The following is a 20,532-nucleotide window of genomic DNA, read 5'->3' on the forward strand; positions in this document are numbered from 1 at the left end:
TTAAAAAAAAAAAAATGTAATAATGCATGGCTATGTCGTATCGTCGCATATCAGTACTTTTGCCTGAACCACTCCACAACCAGAATTCAGCGTTTATTCTGGAAGAAACCATGTAAAAAAATGGGTTCGAATCTCGACAACATAGCACACCTCAATACAAACATACACACCGTTTTCGTGAACCTGTCAAATTTTCATTCTCTGTTTCGCAAACGCCGATGCTATTTACTTGTCGTGTTGCTGCCGAGTGCAAAACATCGAAACATTCCAACGTAGATTGTAAATTCGATCAGTCGCGGAGAAACGCGATCGCGAGGAAGCGCGTCAACGGGATTCGTAAATTTCCGTTACGATTAGACAATCGACGCCACGAACTGATCGATCCCCCTATTTCGATTAGGATAATAGAGGTAGTTTAATGAGTATAATGCTTGATTAACAGTTCAAAGATATATATTTCCAACAACCTTGTAGAAAAGATAGTTACGCAGGTGCGTAAGGTATAAGTTAAGTAAGTGAATGATTGAAGGATGAAAACCCGGTAAAGAGATATGTTGACTGATCTATAGTCGTTGAACCAGCCTAATCCGGTGACGATGTTGTCGCAAAGGAAAATTCTCGCTCGGTGGTGATCGCTCCACCACTTGTCGCTAGCGGGTGAGATCCCAATTTTTACCTGATGGAGCAAGGAACCTTTTGACTCGAAGAGTTTTATGCGAATTGACGGCCTTGATAGTAAATAAAAAATCCTCGTTTTATGACAGTTCCTTAGGATTATTGCGATCCGTTTGATTCTATGTGCACGGCTGGTGGCCTCCTCAAACGTAAACGGTCACCGGATGTAACAGGTCAGTACATAACACGCAGTATTATCGTTAATAAAATAATTATAGCGAATGCTTTAGTCATCTGATGTATCCAATAAAATCTGAAATAAAAGAAAATATTATTAATTGAATATACAAAAAAGTTTATATTAGTTACTAGTCTTCTATGCGAAGACATTTCTATACGTACATCGATAACCGCCGCAGCGCTGCATCTAAAGATTTAGGGTCTTCTTTAAAAATAAATTTCTTTATTCCTATGACGCAAATTGCAATATACTTGTCCCAGTCCATATCCTGCAAGTCCAATTGAACGATATCGCTGTCTTCTAGCGTTTTCACTTCCTTCATCATATTGATAACGTTATCTTTTTTGAAGGACCATTGCCGTGTGCTAAAGTAGTTTGTCACTATCGACATCGTATCGTAATATTTGCTAATTTTCATCATTCTGAAATACCATTTTTAAGTATTCCAACGTGCGGTTGCTCGTTGCTTGACAAACGATAGAATGCTCACCTTGGTTTACTACCTTGAAGCCTTAAAAAGATATCCATGATAAAAGCTGGCAAAGTATGCAGAAATAAAGTCAGAATATTGTAAACATATCTGTTAGATACCATCGCACAACACGGGTACCACACCAAACCGTCCATCGGTATTTGGATGGCATATTTCACGAATGTATCCTTCAGCTCACCGTAACTTGAAAATTGAAACGTTTACGCTGATAGAGATAATCGAATTATATTTCAATGGAGCTTATCATTATTAGAGTATCACAGGAAATATTATATTATTATATAATTTCAGCCATGTCTCCAGTTTATTAAGCGAAGCTATTGAGAGCAAAAGTGAACGTAAACATAGAATGCTTAAAGGAGCAACTGTCTTAATTAGATTATTTATTTATTTACTACTTGCTTTAGACCAGATACCATTCATATAGCAAATAGGGTATATTTACGTATAGTTTGAATAATTCATTTAATAATTTAATAATTCGAACTGAAAATTTCGTAATAAACGTAACAAGATTTGCAATTATTCGTTATTATTTATTTAAATGTAATTAAATTCTTACAGAACATTGTTTAAGAAAATCATAAATATGTTTCAGACCCTCGATATCAGGATCACATAAGAAGAAGCTAATGCAAAGTGGAAGACAGAGTCTGGCAGGTATTGTTAGTTTACTCTCGTATTCTTGTTATTTCCAGATGAGACTGTTGAAAAGCATTGTCAATAATGAAATTAATTCTAGCTAATGACGTGTTTAAATTATAACTGCAGCGACATTTATCAACAAAACTAATCTCTTAAGAGCCCTCGTCGAGCATACAGGGTTATTCATTTAACCCAGAACCCGATCTAACGAGAACATATGAAAATGGCAACATCGAAACATGTATACTTATTATTACAGTCTAATGTCGTTCGTCACCTATCAGCTGTTGTTATGCAAGTATAATTGAGCAAAAACACAGAGCGGTTTGATGGTCGCTTAAGAACTTTAAATTTGACATCACAATAGGGGGAACATGGAGGGGCCGCAGTGATAGTAAGAAACGATATCAAACACCACTTACATAGTCAAATTAGTCAGGAACACGTTCAAGCAACCACTGTCACAATGCAAACTAACGACAATTATTTCCAAATGTTGGCAGTATATACATCACCGCGACACAAAATAACATTATAAAAATGAGAAGAGTATTTTCAATCCTTAGGTGACAAATACATCGCAGCGGAACACTTCAATGTAAAGCAAACGCTATGGGGCCCAAGAATCAACATGCCTTGAGATAGAACACTAGAAAAATATATTAGAATTAGTAATCTCAATATATTATCAACAGAAAGACCAACATGCCTCTCGACTGGTTATTTCAATTTGAATTGATTGGCTCGAGGATGGCCCAAGTAATTCGATCGGGCTCTCATGAGCAAGGCTGTAATCGCACTGTTTTACCTCCTCCGTGGCAAAGGGATGGTCTGTCACATCACTTAAACCACACAAACAACAGTAAAAAACGTAAGCTAGATATAGTTAAAAAAAACGTAAACACTAGTCGGAACGAATCGTCAACAAGCCATATTACTACTTCTAATAAATTCGCAATATTAGAATCTACAGACAATTCTATGGACGTAGTTGAAACATTAATAAATCAACATGCGCAAAATAGTCCCCCTCCTCACCGATCTTCATCAATGAATCATCTTAATCAATCAATATCATCCACATTCAAATAATAATAAAGTCAATCGAGAAATATGTTAACAAAGAGAATTACAAACTAAAAATAAAAAATAATCAGGTTAAAATTCTATCGGCTAATCCAGATTCCTATAGAAAACTAATAAAGTTACTAAAAACCCTGAACGCAAATTTCCACACATATCAACTGAAACAAGAAAGACCTTTTCGTGTTGTACTTTGCAACATGCACCACTCAACTAACTTAGATGGATTGAAGTTTGAACTCTTAAATCATGGCTATGAAGTAACTAATATTAGCAATATATATAATAGTATCCCGCTATCCTTATTCTTTATTGATTTAAAGCAACAGCCAAATAATAAAGGAGTCTATGACATCAACCGTTTAATGAATTCTGTAGTAAAAATTGAACCACCTTTTATGAAGAAAGAGATAGTTCAATGTAAAAGGTGCCAAAGGTACAGCCGCAAACAGAAATATTGTAACCACAATTACCGCTGCGTTAAATGTGTAGATCTTCATTCTACAGATCAGTGCACTAAATCTTCATGAATATTCTAGTAAAATTAATTATCTTTCTTTTTATGAAGAAAAATTCATGGAAGAAATATTCATTTGCAACTGTCATGAATTATAGCAGAGAAGCACTGGATTGCATAATTTTTCACACAGACACGATATTGGTTCCTGTCTTTCGTAACAAATGTACGAGATGGGTCAGTATTATATAATATTACGAGAAGTCCCAATGGATGTACCAAATCTGGAACAACCGTTTACAATTACAAGGTAAGCACTGATTTAGCGTAAAACACCAATATCAAAACGTATTTTGCCAAATCAAAATCAAATCCAATCACATATTCTTATCCATATATTGACCATCAAGAGGAGAAGCTCTGACTCATGATATTTTAAACGATCTGAAAGGAAGATTTATCATGGGAGGGGACCATAATACTAAACACAAATCATGGGATTCAAAACTTAACAATTTTCGAGGTACAACACTGTATACCATGCTGCAGAAAAATATTTAAAATGCATCAATCAAAAGAGATCGTCGCATTTGCTTAATAGAAGAAAACATAACTGATTCTGCGATCACAGATTTTTTTCCTAAACATAAGCGACATACAGTTTACCTAATGTAAAGGCAGAACTGACATCTGACCACGTTCCAATCACCCTTACTCGTTATATACAAGACCACAATCGTCAGATCGCGAGACCAAAATCAATTACAATAAAATTCACTCGCTAACCGACATTTCAGCAGCGCCTAGACAAAAATTTAACGCGCAATATCCCCTCATAAACAAAAGAAAACATCGAATCGGCCGCGGAATTTTTCATCAAAACAATTCAATTCAGACGCGTACGAAGCTACTCCGTACATCAATGAAATATCTTTCAAGTATTTATATTAACTATTTATATTATACAAAATGAAAGAGAAAGGAAGAACAGCAAAAGAATGGCAAACATATTTATAAAGCAAGTAAAGCAACTTCTACTGGATAAAAAGAATAAAAAATTCAAAGCATTGGAAAGAATTTAGGCACGACGCATCAGTGATAAACTACTCTCTATGAAAAACAATCAAAAACATTTAAAGGCATATTAAACGAACACTTCCGTGGAAAAACGACACTAAGTGAACGAAGGATAAGCAGAACTGGCTGCAAAATAGCTGCAAGTCATCTTCAATACAAACGATCCACGCACGATCAAACGTATTTGATTTATAAGCAAATACTATAAAAAATTATATGGTAAACATTCGCGCACTAAATGATTGATTCAAGCTGGAAGGGAACGATGCTCGGTTTACAAACACGTCCGATCCGCTTAATCTGATCTGATCTGATTATAAGAATTTGTTTCGAAAAAAATGTTAGCACGTTTTTATAATTCATGCAGCTAAATGGGAATAAGTTAACCGTATGTGTACACAGAAGAAATTTAGTATAGTCCCCTTTTACTTCCAATGCCGTTTTCTCAGTTATATATAATCTTTAGCATTTGAATTATTTCATTTACGATGAAATGCCTTTCATTTATTGGCATTTCCATTGATCGTGTCGCTTAAATAAATTACAGCTTTTACGATACTCTAATAATTCAATTAAATTACTTGAAAAAATTCCATAATAAATATTACTTGATAGGGCGTGCGTTATTCGTACAGTTGTACACTTTGACGTTCATATCACGATGCAGCGTGACGTGCCATGCGGCGCATAATATCGTGTCGACCACATAATCAAGGGGTACTGTATCTGTTATTGTGTCTGGATTAGCCAATGTTATTTTAGCGAAACCTCTGCTGATAAACAGTCCGAGAGCTGCAACAACAAACTTGGTTAAAACTAATTAATGCTTCTCGACTGTCTCGAAATGTGGCTGTAAATAGATAGGAAGGATATTCGTAACTGATAGGAAAAGTAGAGCTTTAAAAATTTTTGTTCTTTTTATTATGTAACTTGTACTTTACAATTTCTCCAGCTGGACATTCGGTAAATTTTTTAGCTTTATTCCTAATTAACGTGTGAATGGCTATCCCCAGGAGGATACCGTCTTCAAGTTTGTCTATTTTATTTCTTTAGTATGAGGTATAGATAGTTGTGGGTGATAGTGGTGCTGCTGGTGTGGATGTCGCTGCTGGGATACTGCTGCTTTTTCTTCTCATTTAGAAGTCGTGGAGGAAAAATCGGACTACAGGCGCCGGGATTTGAAACCCGGATCCCGAACGTTCGTAACCAAAGGCGCTAACCACTGCGCTGCCGTCATCCGGTAATAGTTGCTATCGAGAACCGCCACAAATGATGTCAGTGGGCTGTTTTCTCTTTAGTCTTCTTTTTATGAGAGTTTCGTTCGCTTCAGCAACCAGCTGGTTTGGATGTGTTGCCGCTCTTTCCTTGTATCTTTTTGCTTATCTGCCGATTTCTTTTTTAACCGTTGGTATTTTTAGGTCTTTGCGTATATCCTCGTTTCTGACATACGTCAGACTATATTATGCGTTGACTATTGTTCTCAGTATCCTCGATTTTAGCGACTCCAATTTTTTATGTGACTCATTGCCGCTGTCCCCCATAGTGGTATTCCGTACGTCCAAATTGGTTTTATTATCGTTTTGTAAATTTTTAGTTTGTTTTCCATGTTGAGTTTAGAGTTTCGACTAGTTAGCCAGTACATGTGTCTTCATTTTATCCGTATTTTGTCTATAATTGATTTAGTATGTTGCTTTCATATAAGTTGTGTGGCTAACAATAGCAAGCAATAACTGTGCAAGCCGAATATCGGTGGTGCTGGGATCGGAGTGTACCGACTATATGAGGGAGTTGGAAGAGAGCTGACGAACACCTGTCACCACTGCGAAGAGGGCGAGGACACGGTCCGGCACACGCTGGAGTTTTGTCCGGCGTGGCGGGCCCCCCGCCCCGGGCAGAGCGGGAGAGGGTGAGAACTTCTCGCTCTTGTAGTGTTCTAAGTAGTCATAGGGGTCGTCACGTCGAGGAGGTACTGGGATCTCCTCGGATTTGCACGACGGTCCAGGGGAAAGCGTTGAGAGGGGTAGTCCCTCTCAATGCCCGAACTAGACCTGAGTGATGGCTCCCTCAGAATGAGAGAGAACGCTGGCATGCTCCGGCAGCAATTCGAAAGAGGTGCCGAAACACCTCTGTTTAGCGTCAGGTGGACCCCGTGGGGTTTTAGTCGGTAAGTTGGACATTACCCCGCCGCCTCCCAGTAGAGCGGCGGGTGTCCACGAGGATTTCCTCTTTTTTTATATAAAAAAAAAAGTCTTTATCAAAAGCATTTATACACCTTGCGCAAGAAGTATATTTTCACATACTTTTGAACGAGTAAGTGAACATTTGACGCTGCTTGATTCTATCGCTGATTATTTCCTTCCTTATTTCCTTCCTTATGATAGGAGAACCAAGTTCTTGTGATACGAAAGACTTATATTATTCGAAATCACTCGAGTATAATTGATCGCTTTTACATGCAATATATGTAAATGAAATATGCAGTGATGAAGAATTAACATTATAAATATTTATAGAAATACCTATATGTGCAGTGACATTGCCCAACCAACCAGGACACGGTTCCTTCAGCGAGGCACTAATTATGCTTGGTCGCACTATCGCAATTGGGAAATTTGTACTGCTGCTGGATAAAATCTGTTCTGCCAGATTCTTGGTGAACGTGTATGTGTTTGGATGAATTTTTAAAATTCTTTCTTCTAATAGCTTAATCAACTCTTTGTCAAGACTGTCACAGATCTCAATCACGCTAGATGGTTGTAAAATCGTGCTAAAAAATTATCAATAATAGGATATCATATAGTATTATCTACGTAGCTTGGAATCCGGACTCCCGAAAACATTGAGAATAGCAACAGTGCAACATGTACATCACTACGATCCTATATCGTGTGCCATCTATGAGCTTTTGTCAGAAATATGTTAAGGCGATTTCGTCGTCGGCATTGTCGTCGACGGATTTTAATTTTGATGCCATTGTAAGTAAGAAACGATGCCCGTTTTCTGTACGATAATTACGTTCTATGAGTTATTTCGTTGCATCTATTTGGCTTCTCTTGTTTGTCATTTGTACGTTCGATATATTCACAGCAGATAATTACTAAATTTTATGTCACAACGTAGAAGAAAATGATTAACGCAACAGTTAAAAAGAAGAAATAACGAACGAAATATGTAGATGAAGAGTAACGAAGTTTGTAAAAATGCAAATAATTACATTACAATTACATTTGAGGTAAACACATTTCAAGATTTCAATTATCGAAAGAAATTGAAGAAAACGAGCAAAAGAAAATTGAGCACGGGTAAATGCACAGAAGTGGACGCACATGCTTGCTTCGAAGCTTCGTGAGTGCACAGGGGCATGAAATTGTGTTTGACAAAAAACACGGGGCTCGCTTCTCTTTATCCTATAATATGTACAAAACAGCGATCCTTTTCTCCTTACTGGCTTTTTTTATTTCTCCTTAATCAACGACAAAGAAATTGCTGTGTTCTCATCTCATTATACTTTTAACAATAGCTCATAGATGGCACATGATATATGATTCTAACATATTAAACGTGTTACACGCTACAGTGTTCCCATCATAGACAAAAACAAAGTACGTAAGTACATGCACGGCAGCGTATCAGGTCTGGAAACTCTAGAGGAGGAGTTAGAGCTATGAATTTCTAAATGTGTGCTTTATAAATTACTTGCTACTAAACATAGATAATATAAACTAAACTACTTTTCATAAGTTTTTTTTTAACATATTTAAGGTAAACATAAAATATTTCGCGCGTATTTCATAATAGTAATAGATTTCAGTTGTAGACACAAGTCGTATTGCGCGGCGAATCCTAGCAATTTGATTGAAACGCAAACATTTTTTGACACGTAATAGTCTTATGCTCTGCCCCTCTGCCCTTACAGCAACAACAGTTCCCAGAATCCCATGATCTGTTATATATTTCCGTGCAAGTGGATTTAACATACGAGTAGACAGCGAACGCTAAACAATGCCCCTTCCCCGACTCGCCCTGTCGTTATTCAATCAAAAATACAGACTGACACAGCACTGGCACGACAAAGCATTACAACATGCATTTTAAGTGAGACCGCTCATACTGTTCGTCACCGACCGGTACGTGACGTTGCTGTTTACGTTTACATATTTAATGCACAAATGCATTATTAGACAAGGACACACGGGGCCTCTATGTAACGTTCTCTGTCTATCCCTATATTATCTTTACAGCTCGCTCGCGCACTCTATTTTTATATCTCTATGTTATAGCCAGTTAGATGGATAATCCTGTATTTGTCACGCTATAGCTGTCACTAAATTGCGGATAAAGTTATGGGAAGCTTTAAAATGGAAAAATTCACACAATTTCTGTTTAGATTCTCTTCCTTAAATCGTGTTTATTTATATGAAAATATGGATCTATATAAATATCCTCGAGTAGCTTTTGCGTATCAAGAACTGTAGTTAATTATTCCAATCTAACGAGGAAAAGACAAAAGTTAATAAAAAGAAATCCCAGAAAAATGTTCTTTCGATACCTAATTTTTATCCTTAGCAGATTGTTAGAAATGCATTATTATTGATTATCCTCTATATAAGATTTCTTAGACTTATGCCTGTTTTAACAAGTATTTTTTATTTCAATGGATACAAGTAAGCGTTAGTTAGATAAATAAATAAATAAAGCTATCAATTACTTTCATTGTTTATTGATTTTTAAAAGTAGAGTTATTTACGATAATAAAAAATGTTTAAGAAAATTTAATTATTAATATAATTTAAATATTAAATATCATTTATCCTTACCTGTATACTTTTTCCTCAATCTCTGATAGATCTGCGTTACTATAAGCTGTGCTAACATGGACAGCGCTAATTACATGCTTCAGTTCATTGCACAGCTCAATGATACTGAAAGTACCTTTCACATTTGTGTTTACGGCCGCATTCAACGGCTCCTTGAAATTCAAACTGGCCGCAACGTGGAACAATATGTTCACATTCTCTATCAACATATTTCTGTCTTCTTGCGAAAGACCTAATTTTGGTAGACTTATGTCACCCTCTACGGGGTGAACTTTTTTTAATGCTGAGGGATTCTTTGCTTTGATATCATCGAAAATCTGAAGAAGAAAAGATACAAGCTCAGTTTCCAATATAGATTGTTATTGAATATACTAATTTTCTATCAACACATTGTTATATATATGTTATATATGTCGGAGATGAAAGAACACCGGAACCTTCCCTTTGGAACTTTGGGAAGATCTCTTAATACTGTAATCTAGATTCCACCATAGCCGTATTAAGAAATTGTTGTCATTCGATCTTACTGTATTTATTTGAGATTTATGACAGTGAGCTCGGACTCGAGGGGACAACCGTAGCCGCGGTCAAGGGACGAACGCTTTGTCTAACAAACGTACGGGATAATAGTATAGCTCTTCTTAGAGAAAGAAATAGTTGTAGCGACATTCGACAGTAAATATCCTAACGGTTTCTGTCCCATGGCTCGCCACTCGCAGACTCTATTCTTCGAGTAAGACGATTACCAGATGTCGACGCGTCTCCACAATACATGTTCAGCTAGCCCGAGGACCCGCTATAAATCTTAAGATTTATTTAACTAAAGTCCTTCAGACGGACAAACAGTCCTCGTTCTAACTACGGGAAAATAGGGGAAATCTATTTTTCTCACGAAGGACGTTTCCCGCTAGCAACTTTCTCTTAAGGGCGGTTAGTATCCTTCTTCAACTACCAACATAGCAATTAACCAATTAGCAGGAACGTCCATTTCCCCCACTTTCCGAACGAAGGCTTTCGTCGACGAATCCGAGGATCTCGTGTCCTTAGACACATCCATTATAGTTTTCCTCGATGGCATCGTCGAGACGGAAAGTCACTCTCCCGTACGATCTCGACGACGATTCAAGTAACTCTCGGATACGTAGTGATTGCCCCATGCATTAACATCGAGTACAACTTTGACGCTAAAGAAGAGTAGAGTTCGTCATCCCGTTGACCGTGGATTCGTTATTGAGCCTAGGATCATTGTCGTTAGCTTCTCGAGTATCTAATTATCGCGATTACTTGTCCAATTCCATCATAGTCATATTTTCACTAGTAAATATCTCCTCTATTGCATAATGATCACGTCTAGCGCCAATAGGGATTCGTTTCGCGCCCTTAACCCTAACTCAAATCTTAACGCCAACCCGACATCAGAAGTGGGATCAGTGCCGATTATAACAGTGCTAGAACTTACGACCATCGTGCGCGAGTAATTCAGTCGCTAGTGCAAAAATCGAGTGTGAAACCTAACAATTTTTCGCTACCACGTTTTAACCCTTAAAATCGCGTGCTCCGACTCCGCTGCATGGGGCGCAACTGCCAACCTGATTATGGAAGGAAACTATAATTTCAATAACGAGTGGCGAGACGACTTCTACGTACTGGAAGCACCAACGGATAGATCAAGTCATCTGGGTGAGTCGTTTCCATTTTACTCCGATTCGGGAGCCGAGCGTTCACTAATTAAAGAGTCTGTGGCCTCGAGATTTTCTGGCAAAAGAATGACAGACATATTAGTATTGCGAGGAGTAGGAAATACCTGTATTAAACATACGCCTCCCATTTGTTCATCGTGTGTATTAATGATTTTTACATTGAAGTTAATTTCTCATGTCCTTGCTGATAGTTATTTAAAATACGTTATCGCGGTTAGTTGCGGAACTCCAAGTCTGGGTTTTGACGTAACATTACACAAAATAGCCTCGCTATGTGTAAAACGAAAATAATGTCTGTAATGAAACCGCTGCAAACGAGATCGACGTTAATGAAGTTGACACTGATGTACATGGTAATAATAAAAGTAGATCAATTTCTCTTCTCGACAAATTCAAAGATTCATTCGTTACGGGTTTCCTACGTATTCGCGTAAATACAGGCGGTACGTGAGAAAATAAGCGTTTTAATTAAAGCAAAGATCATAAGGCCTAGTAATTCGCCATTCGCGAGCCCTACGTAACTCGTGAAGAAGAAAGATGGCTCAGATAAATTATGTGTAGATCCCCGAGAGCTAAATCAAAATACGGTCGCGGATCGGTACCCTTTACCCCTTATTGCGGGTCAAATCGCGAGATCGCAAAAGGCGAGATACTTTATTAGCCTAGACATGGTCGGCGGGTTTCGACAAATTCCTATTTATCCCAATCCGACGGAGTATACAGCGTTCGTTACCCCCGACGGACAATATGAGTACATAACGAAGCCGTTTGGACTGAAAAAATGCACCGTCCGTCTTTCGAAGGGCTATTCGCAAGGCCTTAGGCAACCTCGCTCATTCGTACGTTGTTATTTATTTGGATGACGTCCTAATTATTGCCGACTCGATAAATCAAGCTTTAGAAAGATCGAACACCGTATTAGATACCCTCGTAAAAGCCGGATTCTCTTTTAACTTTGCGAAATGTTCTTTTCTAAAGACATCGGTGCTCTATTAGAGATATGTAATTCATAACGGAGAGGTTCGTCCCAACCCAGGTAAAATACACACCTTAAGTTTTTTACCTGCGCCAACGACCGTCACACAGTTCAGGCAGTTCATAGGGTTAGCTTCGTACTTCCGTAAGTTCGTCCCTAAATAATCACAGATGATGAAACCCCTGTATGCGCTCACCGCAGGTAACAGAAATATAACGTGGACAGACAGGCACGAGAAAATAAGACAACAGGTAGTTTCTATCCTGACCGACGCGCCGGTGCTAATGATATTCGACCCCAATTACCCGATAGAACTACACACTGACGCTAGCTCGGAGGGTTACGGGGCGATTTTGATGCATAAAGTCGAAGGTAAAAATAGAGTAATAGAGTACTACAGTAAAAGAACTACCCCCGCGGAATCTAGATATCACTCCTACGAACTAGAGACGTTGGCAGTCGTAAACGCCGTCAAGCATTTCCGTCATTACTTACATGGACGGGAATTCCTTGTCGTCACAGATTGCAACTCGTTGAAAGCGTCGAGTAATAAAGTACATTTAAATGACAGGGGCCACAGGTGGTGGACTTACTTGCAGACTTTTATTTTTGACATTATGTATCGGGAAAGTAAACGGATGGTCCATGTAGATTTCTTTTCACGAAACCCCGTAGACTTAGATCACCGTAAGATTGAAAAATTCGCGGAGAAAGAAATCAATGCGGCCGAAATATCAGAAGACTGGTTACTAGCCGAACAACGTCGCGATCCTCAAATTATAGAAATCTCTCGTAAACTACAAAACGATGAGCCCGCGGAAGATATCGCGAATACCTATGAGTTACGATCAGGTACCCTTTACCGCAAAATACAACGGAAAGGCAGAACCTCCTGCTTGCCCATTATCCCGAGAGGCTTTAGATGGTCCGTTATTAACCATGTGCATCGGTCAATTATGCACTTGGGTTGGGATAAAACGCTCGAGAAACTGTACGAGTATTACTGGTTCGAAGGAACCAAGTAAATATGTTCAAATTCGTAGAGAACTGTCATGCTTGTCGAGTTTCGAAGGCAAGTTCGGGTAAGATACAAGCTGAACTACATCCTATACCCAAGACCAGCATACCGTGGCATACAGTGCACGTGGACATAACGGGCAAGCTAAGCGGCAAAAATGACTCCAAAGAATACGTCATTGTTTTCGTAGATGCCTTCACGAAATTCGTATACCTGCATCATACCCGTAAAATAGATTCCCTCCCTTAACACCATCAAAGCACTTAAGCCCGCTATATCGTTATTCGGCAGTCCCTGCCGGATATTAGCGGATCAAGGAAGATATTTTACGGGTAAAGAATTCCAAGAGTTCTGTGAAAGCAAACAAATTAAAGTTCACTTGATAGCGACCGGTGCTAGTAGAGCCAATGGACAGGTACAGCATGTTATGGGCACATTAAAAAAAAACATGTTTACGATAGTAGAGACAACCGGGCGGCCATGGCAAGACGCGATCGGGGAAATACATTTGGCTTTGAATTGCACCACCAACCGCGTGACTAATTTGAGCTCATTAGAACTATTAATCAGTAGAACAGCAAGATCATACGACTTGTTGCTATTCGATAACATCAAAAATATCGATATCTTCAATATAAGACGAAAGGCAATAAAGGGGATGGAAACTAATGCTAGATATGGTAAGGATAGATTTGACAAAACTAAAGCTAAAACGGCTAGGTTTAATCTCGGTGATTTCGTATTACGCAAAAATGAGGAGAGAAACAAAACCAAATTAGATTCAAAATTTAGAGGTCCATTTGTAATAGCAGAAGTTTTGGAAGGAGACAAGGTATATCTTAAAGACATTAGACAGTAAGCGATCGTACAAGTACAGTCACGACAGATCGAGGAAAATGCCAGATGGTCGCATTCCTGCTGAGTTGGATGTCTGTAGTGATGGCAATAACAGTGACCATGACGATATGAGTACTCCGATCTCGGAAGATCAGCAGCACTATAACAACCGACAGAGCGAGTTCGCACGTGTCTCGGGGCGATAATGTAATATAGCTCAGAGAGAACGTGTGACGTAGTTCACACACTTTTCGTGGTAACAGTATGATAATCGACCTAATCAATGGCAAAATCTTGAAAAACCTTCCGCCAAAAGCAATAAGACTAATGACAATAATATTCAATGCAATTCTAAGAATTCAATACTTTCCCAAACCATGGAAATTAGCACAGATCAAAATGTTACCTAAACCAGGCAAAGACCCACACCAAACTGCATCTTACAGACCAATATCACTGCTTCCAGTATTTTCCAAAATACTGGAAAAAATAATATTACCGGATAAAAACAATAATAGAGACAAAAAAACTAATACCGGAACACCAATTTGGATTCAGAAACAAACACTCCACGATAGAGCAAATACACAGGCTTATTAACGAAATAATAATAGCACTAGAAAACAAGGAATACTGCCCTCTTTATGGACATAGAGAAAGTATTTAAGAAAATTAACCATGAAAGCCTACTACAAACAATTAGGAAACGATTCCCAGAGCAAATACACCAATTAATAAAATACTACCTAAGCAGCAGAACCTTCGCAATAAAAATCAAGGACATATATTCTGAAGTTAGACATCAAGACAGGGGTGCCACAAGGAAGCGTCCTAGGCCCAATACTACACACATTATATACGGCGAACATACCAACAACTACCAATAGCACAGTACCGACATTCGCGGACGACACAGCTATACTAGTCAGGTATACGAACCCAGAAACGGCAGTCAAATTACTACATGAACATATCACAAAAATAGAAAAGTGGCTACAAGAAAAACAAATAAAAGCAAACCCCAATAAATGCAACCATATTACATTCACGCTACGAAAAAAGATACCACCAAACATCCTATTGAACGGCACGCATATAACGCAAACAAAGCATGTCAAATACCTAGGACTCCACTTAGATACACAACTCACATGGAAACTACATACCAAATCAATAGTAAAAAAAAAATACAGAAAACAAGGGGGCAAATGCATTGGCTAACAAGCCGAAAATCCAAATTAAGCATAGAAAATAAAATAAAAATATATAAAATGATCATAAAACTAATCTGGACGTACGGAATACCATTATGGGGGACGGCAGCAATGAGCCATATAAACAAAATAAAGATAATGCAAGCTAAAATCCTCAGAACAATAGTAAACGCACCATGGTACGTTAGAAATGATGACATACGGAGGGACCTGGAGATCCCAACGGTCAAGGAAGAAATTAGCAGATACTCAGAAAAATACAAATCAAGAATAGCAACACACCCAAACCGGCTAGCTGCGGAAACGTACAAAACCATAAACATGGACAGAAGACTAAAAAGGTAGCACCCAGCAGACCTTATAAAGGACATAACCTAGCAAACACGAGGATGGTACCCCGCTGGGGGTAGCCACCAACATACTAATTTAACTGTTAAAAAATTCCACCAAATGTCCAAATTGGACAAATTGTGAATTTTAATAAATAAAAAAAAAAAACGATCATAAAACCAATCTGGACGTGCGGAATACCACTATGGGGGACAGCAGCAATGAGCTATATAAACAAAATAGAGATAATGCAAGCTAAAATCCTCAGAACAATAGTAAACGCACCATGGTACGTTAGAAATGATGACATACGGAGGGACCTGGGGATCCCAACGGTCAAGGAAGAAATTAGCAGATACTCCGAGAAATACAAATCAAGAATAGCAACACACATAAACCGGCTAGCTGCGGAAACATACAAAATCATAAATATGGACAGAAGACTAAAAAGGAAGCACCCAGCAGACCTTATAAAGGACATAACCTAACAAACACGAGGATGGTACCCCGCTGGGGGTAGCCACCAACATGCTAATTTAACCGCTAAAAAATTCCACCAAATGTCCAAATTGGACAAATTGTGAATTTAAATAAATAAAAAAAAAAAAACTCCGAGAAATACAAATCAAGAATAGCAACACACACAAACCGGCTAGCTGCGGAAACATACAAAACCATAAACATGGACAGAAGGCTAAAAAGGAAGCACCCAGCGGACCTCATAAAGGATATAACCTAGCAAACGCGAGGATAGTACCCCACTGGGGGTAGCCACCAACATGTTAATATAACTGTTAAAAAATTCTACCAAATGTCCAAATTGGACAAATTGTGAATTTCAATAAATAAAAAAAAAAAAAAAACAGTATGATAAAGCTCAAAGAGAACGTGTGATGTAGTTCACACACTTTTCGTGGTAACAGTATGATAAAGCTCAGTGGGAACATGTAATGTAGTTTACATGCTTCTCGGAGTGACAATATGGTAAAGCTCAGTGAGACCGTGGAACGAAGTTCTATGTGCTCATACGATCTAGAAAACCGAGATTCATTTGGGTACGAAATCGAGAATGGTCCATCATGCCGTTACGACCCGACTGATAACCCGCAGGATGCAACTATCACCTTGAATACTAATCATAATGCTACCAATTTTCATTCTCTTTTATTTTTTTGCTGTCAAACCTCTGAACAGAATTTTGTTGTTACACTGGACCCTTGGCTTATTCGAAACATTCGAACATTTAGTCAAATTGTAAATAATGTTAATTGTATCGAGTCTAATGTTAGAAAACTCAGTATTTTAGTTACACTCGAGGACGTGTGATAGTCAGAATGGCCGTGTCGGAGATGAAAGAACACCGGAACCTTCCCCTTTGGAACTTTGGGAAGACCCCTTAGTACTGTAATCTAGATTTCACCATAGCCGTATTAAGAAATTGTTGTCATTCGATCTGACTGTATTTATTTGAGATGTATGATAGTGAGCTCGGGCTCGAAGCGACAACCAGTCGCCGAACATAGCCGCGGTCAAGGGATGAACGCTTTGTCTGACAAAGGTACGGGATAATAGTATAGCACTTCTTAAAAAAAAAAAATAGTTGTAGCGACACTCGACAGTAAACATCCCAACGGTTTCTGTCCCGTGACTCGCCACACGCAGACTATTCTTCGAGTAAGACGATTACCAGATGTCGACGCGTCTTCACAATACATGTTCAGCTAGCCCGAGGACCCGCTATAAATCTTAAGATTTATTTAACTAAAGTCCTTCAAAGCATCCCGTTGACCGCAGATTCGTTATTGAGCCTAGGATCATTGTCATTAGCTTCTCGAGTATCTAATTATCACGATTACTTGTCAAATTCTATCATCATATTTGCATTAGTAAATACCTCCTCTATTGCATAATGATAACGTCTAATGCCAATGGGGATTCGTTTCACGCCCTTAACCCTAACTCTAATCTTAACGTCAACCCGACATATACATAATATGAAATTGAGAAATTAATTAAATGTGAATTTAATCGTTTAATGGTTTGTGAATGTCTTAAAAATTGAAAGCATCGAAAATGTTATTTACGTACGGGATCATCCATGATCTCTTTGTATCGTTGTTCCATCGTTTGGTGTTTTTTTGGACGAACCAGAATAAAAAGAACGACGATGCGTGGACACACGCGTATCAGTTTCTCCAGGAGACCTTTCCCCACGAAACCAGATGCCCCAGTTATAAAAATTCCAGTTCCGGCGTAAAATCCCTCGATAGAATTCACCTTATTTGATTTTTCTGTAAATTCCGTATTCATTGTGCTAGTACCACAGCACCCTCACGCTTTCAATCAAGATATCTGTAATTGAATAATAAAAAATAATATTTCGAAAATTAGGCATGTCCACTCCTTATATGTATAGGAGAAAATTGTTCACAATATCGATTTCTGCAAAAATCATCGAAATCGGAAGGTAGGCAGCATTTCTGAAGTTTTGCCAGGAATTAACATTTTTCTCAATTTCGCTCCTTTATATTTTGTCCGAACTGCGGTGTGAGACATGTATTGACCTATTTCTAAGTACATTACATTCATATGATTATGATCATTACAGTTATATGAAGTAGATCAGTATATAGCTCTGTATATACGAAAAAGTTTCCACTACACAGGGTTCTGCACCTACGTAAGTCGGAATTCGCGCAAGTGAGAATATATGAGAGTGGCTATACTGTAACATACATTCTTATTATTGCAGTCAAATGTCGCTCGTCACCTATCAACTGTTGCTGTAGAAGTATAATTAGGCAAGAACATAGAGCGGTTTGGACATTGCCGAAGGTTCTTAAATTTACTGTCACAATAAGCAGAAGACGATCTGAGAAATACCGCCGCGTAATGGTATTTTTGCCAATAGGAATTCCTTGTTTATTGAGAATATACATTTGTAATACATATATATTAATACCATATTATATTATAAAAATACCATTTTATATATATATATATACATAATATGTATAATATATAACAATATAATACATAATATAATACATAATATAATATATATATATAAATTAGATATATATAAATTTTCATTTAAATAATCATTTAAATAGAGTCATTGGATATTTGAGTTCCAATAAAAAACACAAGTAAATTATTCGTTGTTTGAACAAGTCTAAATACATTATTTAAAATAATGGAATCAATTATTATTTATAAATATAATTCTCGTTTATTATTTTTACCCATTTTTAATTAATATCTATCGGTCGTTGAACAAATTTATCTTTAGACAAATATAACATTTCAGTCGGCAAGATTACTGTAAATTACAATTTGTAATTTTTAATGCTACCTATTAACGACGAATACTCCAATATCAAATCGGCTTTCACACAACTTGTTCGAAAAGCAAATGTAAACTACGATTTGTCTATTGGAAAATAACGATATTAATTTTACGACTTCTTCATTTTACACAATGAAACAGATAACACAAAACCAAAAACTACCTATTTATACATTATTATTCGTTTCCCAATGAAATCCAAATGGGAAAGACTTTTAAACGATGCCAAAAAATAATTTAATTATTATTTCTTATTTGCGAATGGTATTTTTAAGACTTGTGTTTAAATAAGAAATTTAATTCTTATTCGTAACTGAAATATTATATTGGTTCGTTATTTATTATTTAATATAATAGTTAAATATAATGTTGCCTAGCACTAGATGCACATTTACCTTTGTTCTTTTTATATACTACTCTTGTCGAATTAACATATCAAATATAACTGTTCAACTTAACCCCTTAACCTACGATTTACGCTTGAGAATTTTGAGTCGAAAACGTAAATAATATCGCGCAGCCTTTGAGCCATTCGCTCGACTTGTGTAGTATCTACTACGTGCTACGCCCGTAATATTTACGTTTGGTTCAATCACCTATTACGGGCTATGCTCGTAATATTTATGTTTGACCCGATCATCGTATTACGGGCTATGCCCGTAGTTGTAGGTTAAGGGGTTAAACACTCTATCGTTCATTGACATATCTCAAGCATCGACGTGTCTTGTTTCGTTTTATAGGAAGTTTGGTACCGATAATCGGCCGTCCTTAACTGAAAAGCCGTGCTACGCCAGCACGCTTCAAACATACGAAATGTAAAATTTACTACCACCTTCTATACGTCAAAGTGAGTTCCACTTACTTGATCTTCCCTGTTCCCTTCTTCGGTTATTTTTCTCTTCTTCTTACTAATTACCGTTGACGGCCTCGTTTCTCCAAATTGTAACAGCAGCGTACTAAATATTTGTTCTCACCTCACCGATGGTACATAAAATAAGCGCGATGGCAGACCGTAATTGCAGGAAAGGCACGAAATTCGTCGTTATATCTTCGTGGAGTTCTTTTCTCCTTTTCGGTTTCGTGAATCGTATCGCGAAATGGAATCTAAGCTCAGTTCGCTTCACACAAAATACGGATAATAACTGCTTCTTCTTACCATATCTGGTCACTTCATCGACGCTACTTTTATGCTCCCCTCAGTTACGATTACGTATTACAGAAGAGAAAACGTGGAAAGGAAGAGGAAGAAAGAGATAGAAATAAAAGAACAAGAATAAAGGAGCAAGGAGCAAGAGAAACAAAAAAGATACATGTCGCGTAAAAACTAACAGTTACTTTTTTGCAATTTTTCTTCCAGAAGAGAAATCTTAAAAAACTCTTGTCAATGTGGTATAGAAGAACATATTGACGCGATGGAATATTAGAAGAAAAGTCAACGCTATTTATTCCGCATATGTTCCTCATATGTCAGTTTAATTAATGAAAAAATAATGCTTGTTTCTGATTGTGTAAAAATTTTGTGGTATATTATGTAACATATCGTAATTAATATTTTGTAGCCATGCCTTCTGGATCAACAACAATAGCATAGCGATGCTGCATAAATTGGATTTACCGTATAATATAGCCGTGTAGTACTTTATTCCATTCTTCTAGTAAATTCGGTAGTAATTGTGCCGT

The 20,532-nt window shown here is 37.5% G+C and overlaps 1 protein-coding gene across 1 annotated transcript; it reads right to left on the bottom strand.

The window, feature by feature from the left end:
* Positions 1-435: 435 nt before the first annotated feature.
* LOC126922410 (putative fatty acyl-CoA reductase CG5065) lies at positions 436-20,021 on the bottom strand. Its single transcript, XM_050734980.1, has 8 exons — positions 19,715-20,021; positions 17,592-17,855; positions 9,429-9,745; positions 7,131-7,378; positions 5,220-5,403; positions 1,347-1,532; positions 1,018-1,278; positions 436-928 (listed from the first exon to the last, which is right to left on the bottom strand). Exons 2-8 carry the CDS (start codon positions 17,811-17,813, stop codon positions 850-852), a joined length of 1,497 nt encoding a protein of 498 aa, XP_050590937.1. The 5' UTR covers positions 17,814-17,855; positions 19,715-20,021; the 3' UTR covers positions 436-849.
* Positions 20,022-20,532: the final 511 nt, after the last annotated feature.

Source organism: Bombus affinis, chromosome 12 (genome assembly GCF_024516045.1).
Source record: "Bombus affinis isolate iyBomAffi1 chromosome 12, iyBomAffi1.2, whole genome shotgun sequence".
Lineage (NCBI taxonomy): Eukaryota > Metazoa > Arthropoda > Insecta > Hymenoptera > Apidae > Bombus > Bombus affinis.

Bases quoted from the DNA above. Each gene is read 5' to 3' on its own strand.
- LOC126922410 (XM_050734980.1), bottom strand. From the start codon at position 17,813: ATGAATACGGAATTTACAGAAAAATCAAATAAGGTGAATTCTATCGAG. The intron at 5,404-7,130 runs GTATTTCTATAA...TTGTTGTTGCAG, and splicing joins CAATGTCACTGCACATATAG to CTCTCGGACTGTTTATCAGC. The intron at 1,279-1,346 runs GTGAGCATTCTA...ATGGTATTTCAG, and splicing joins CTTCAAGGTAGTAAACCAAG to AATGATGAAAATTAGCAAAT.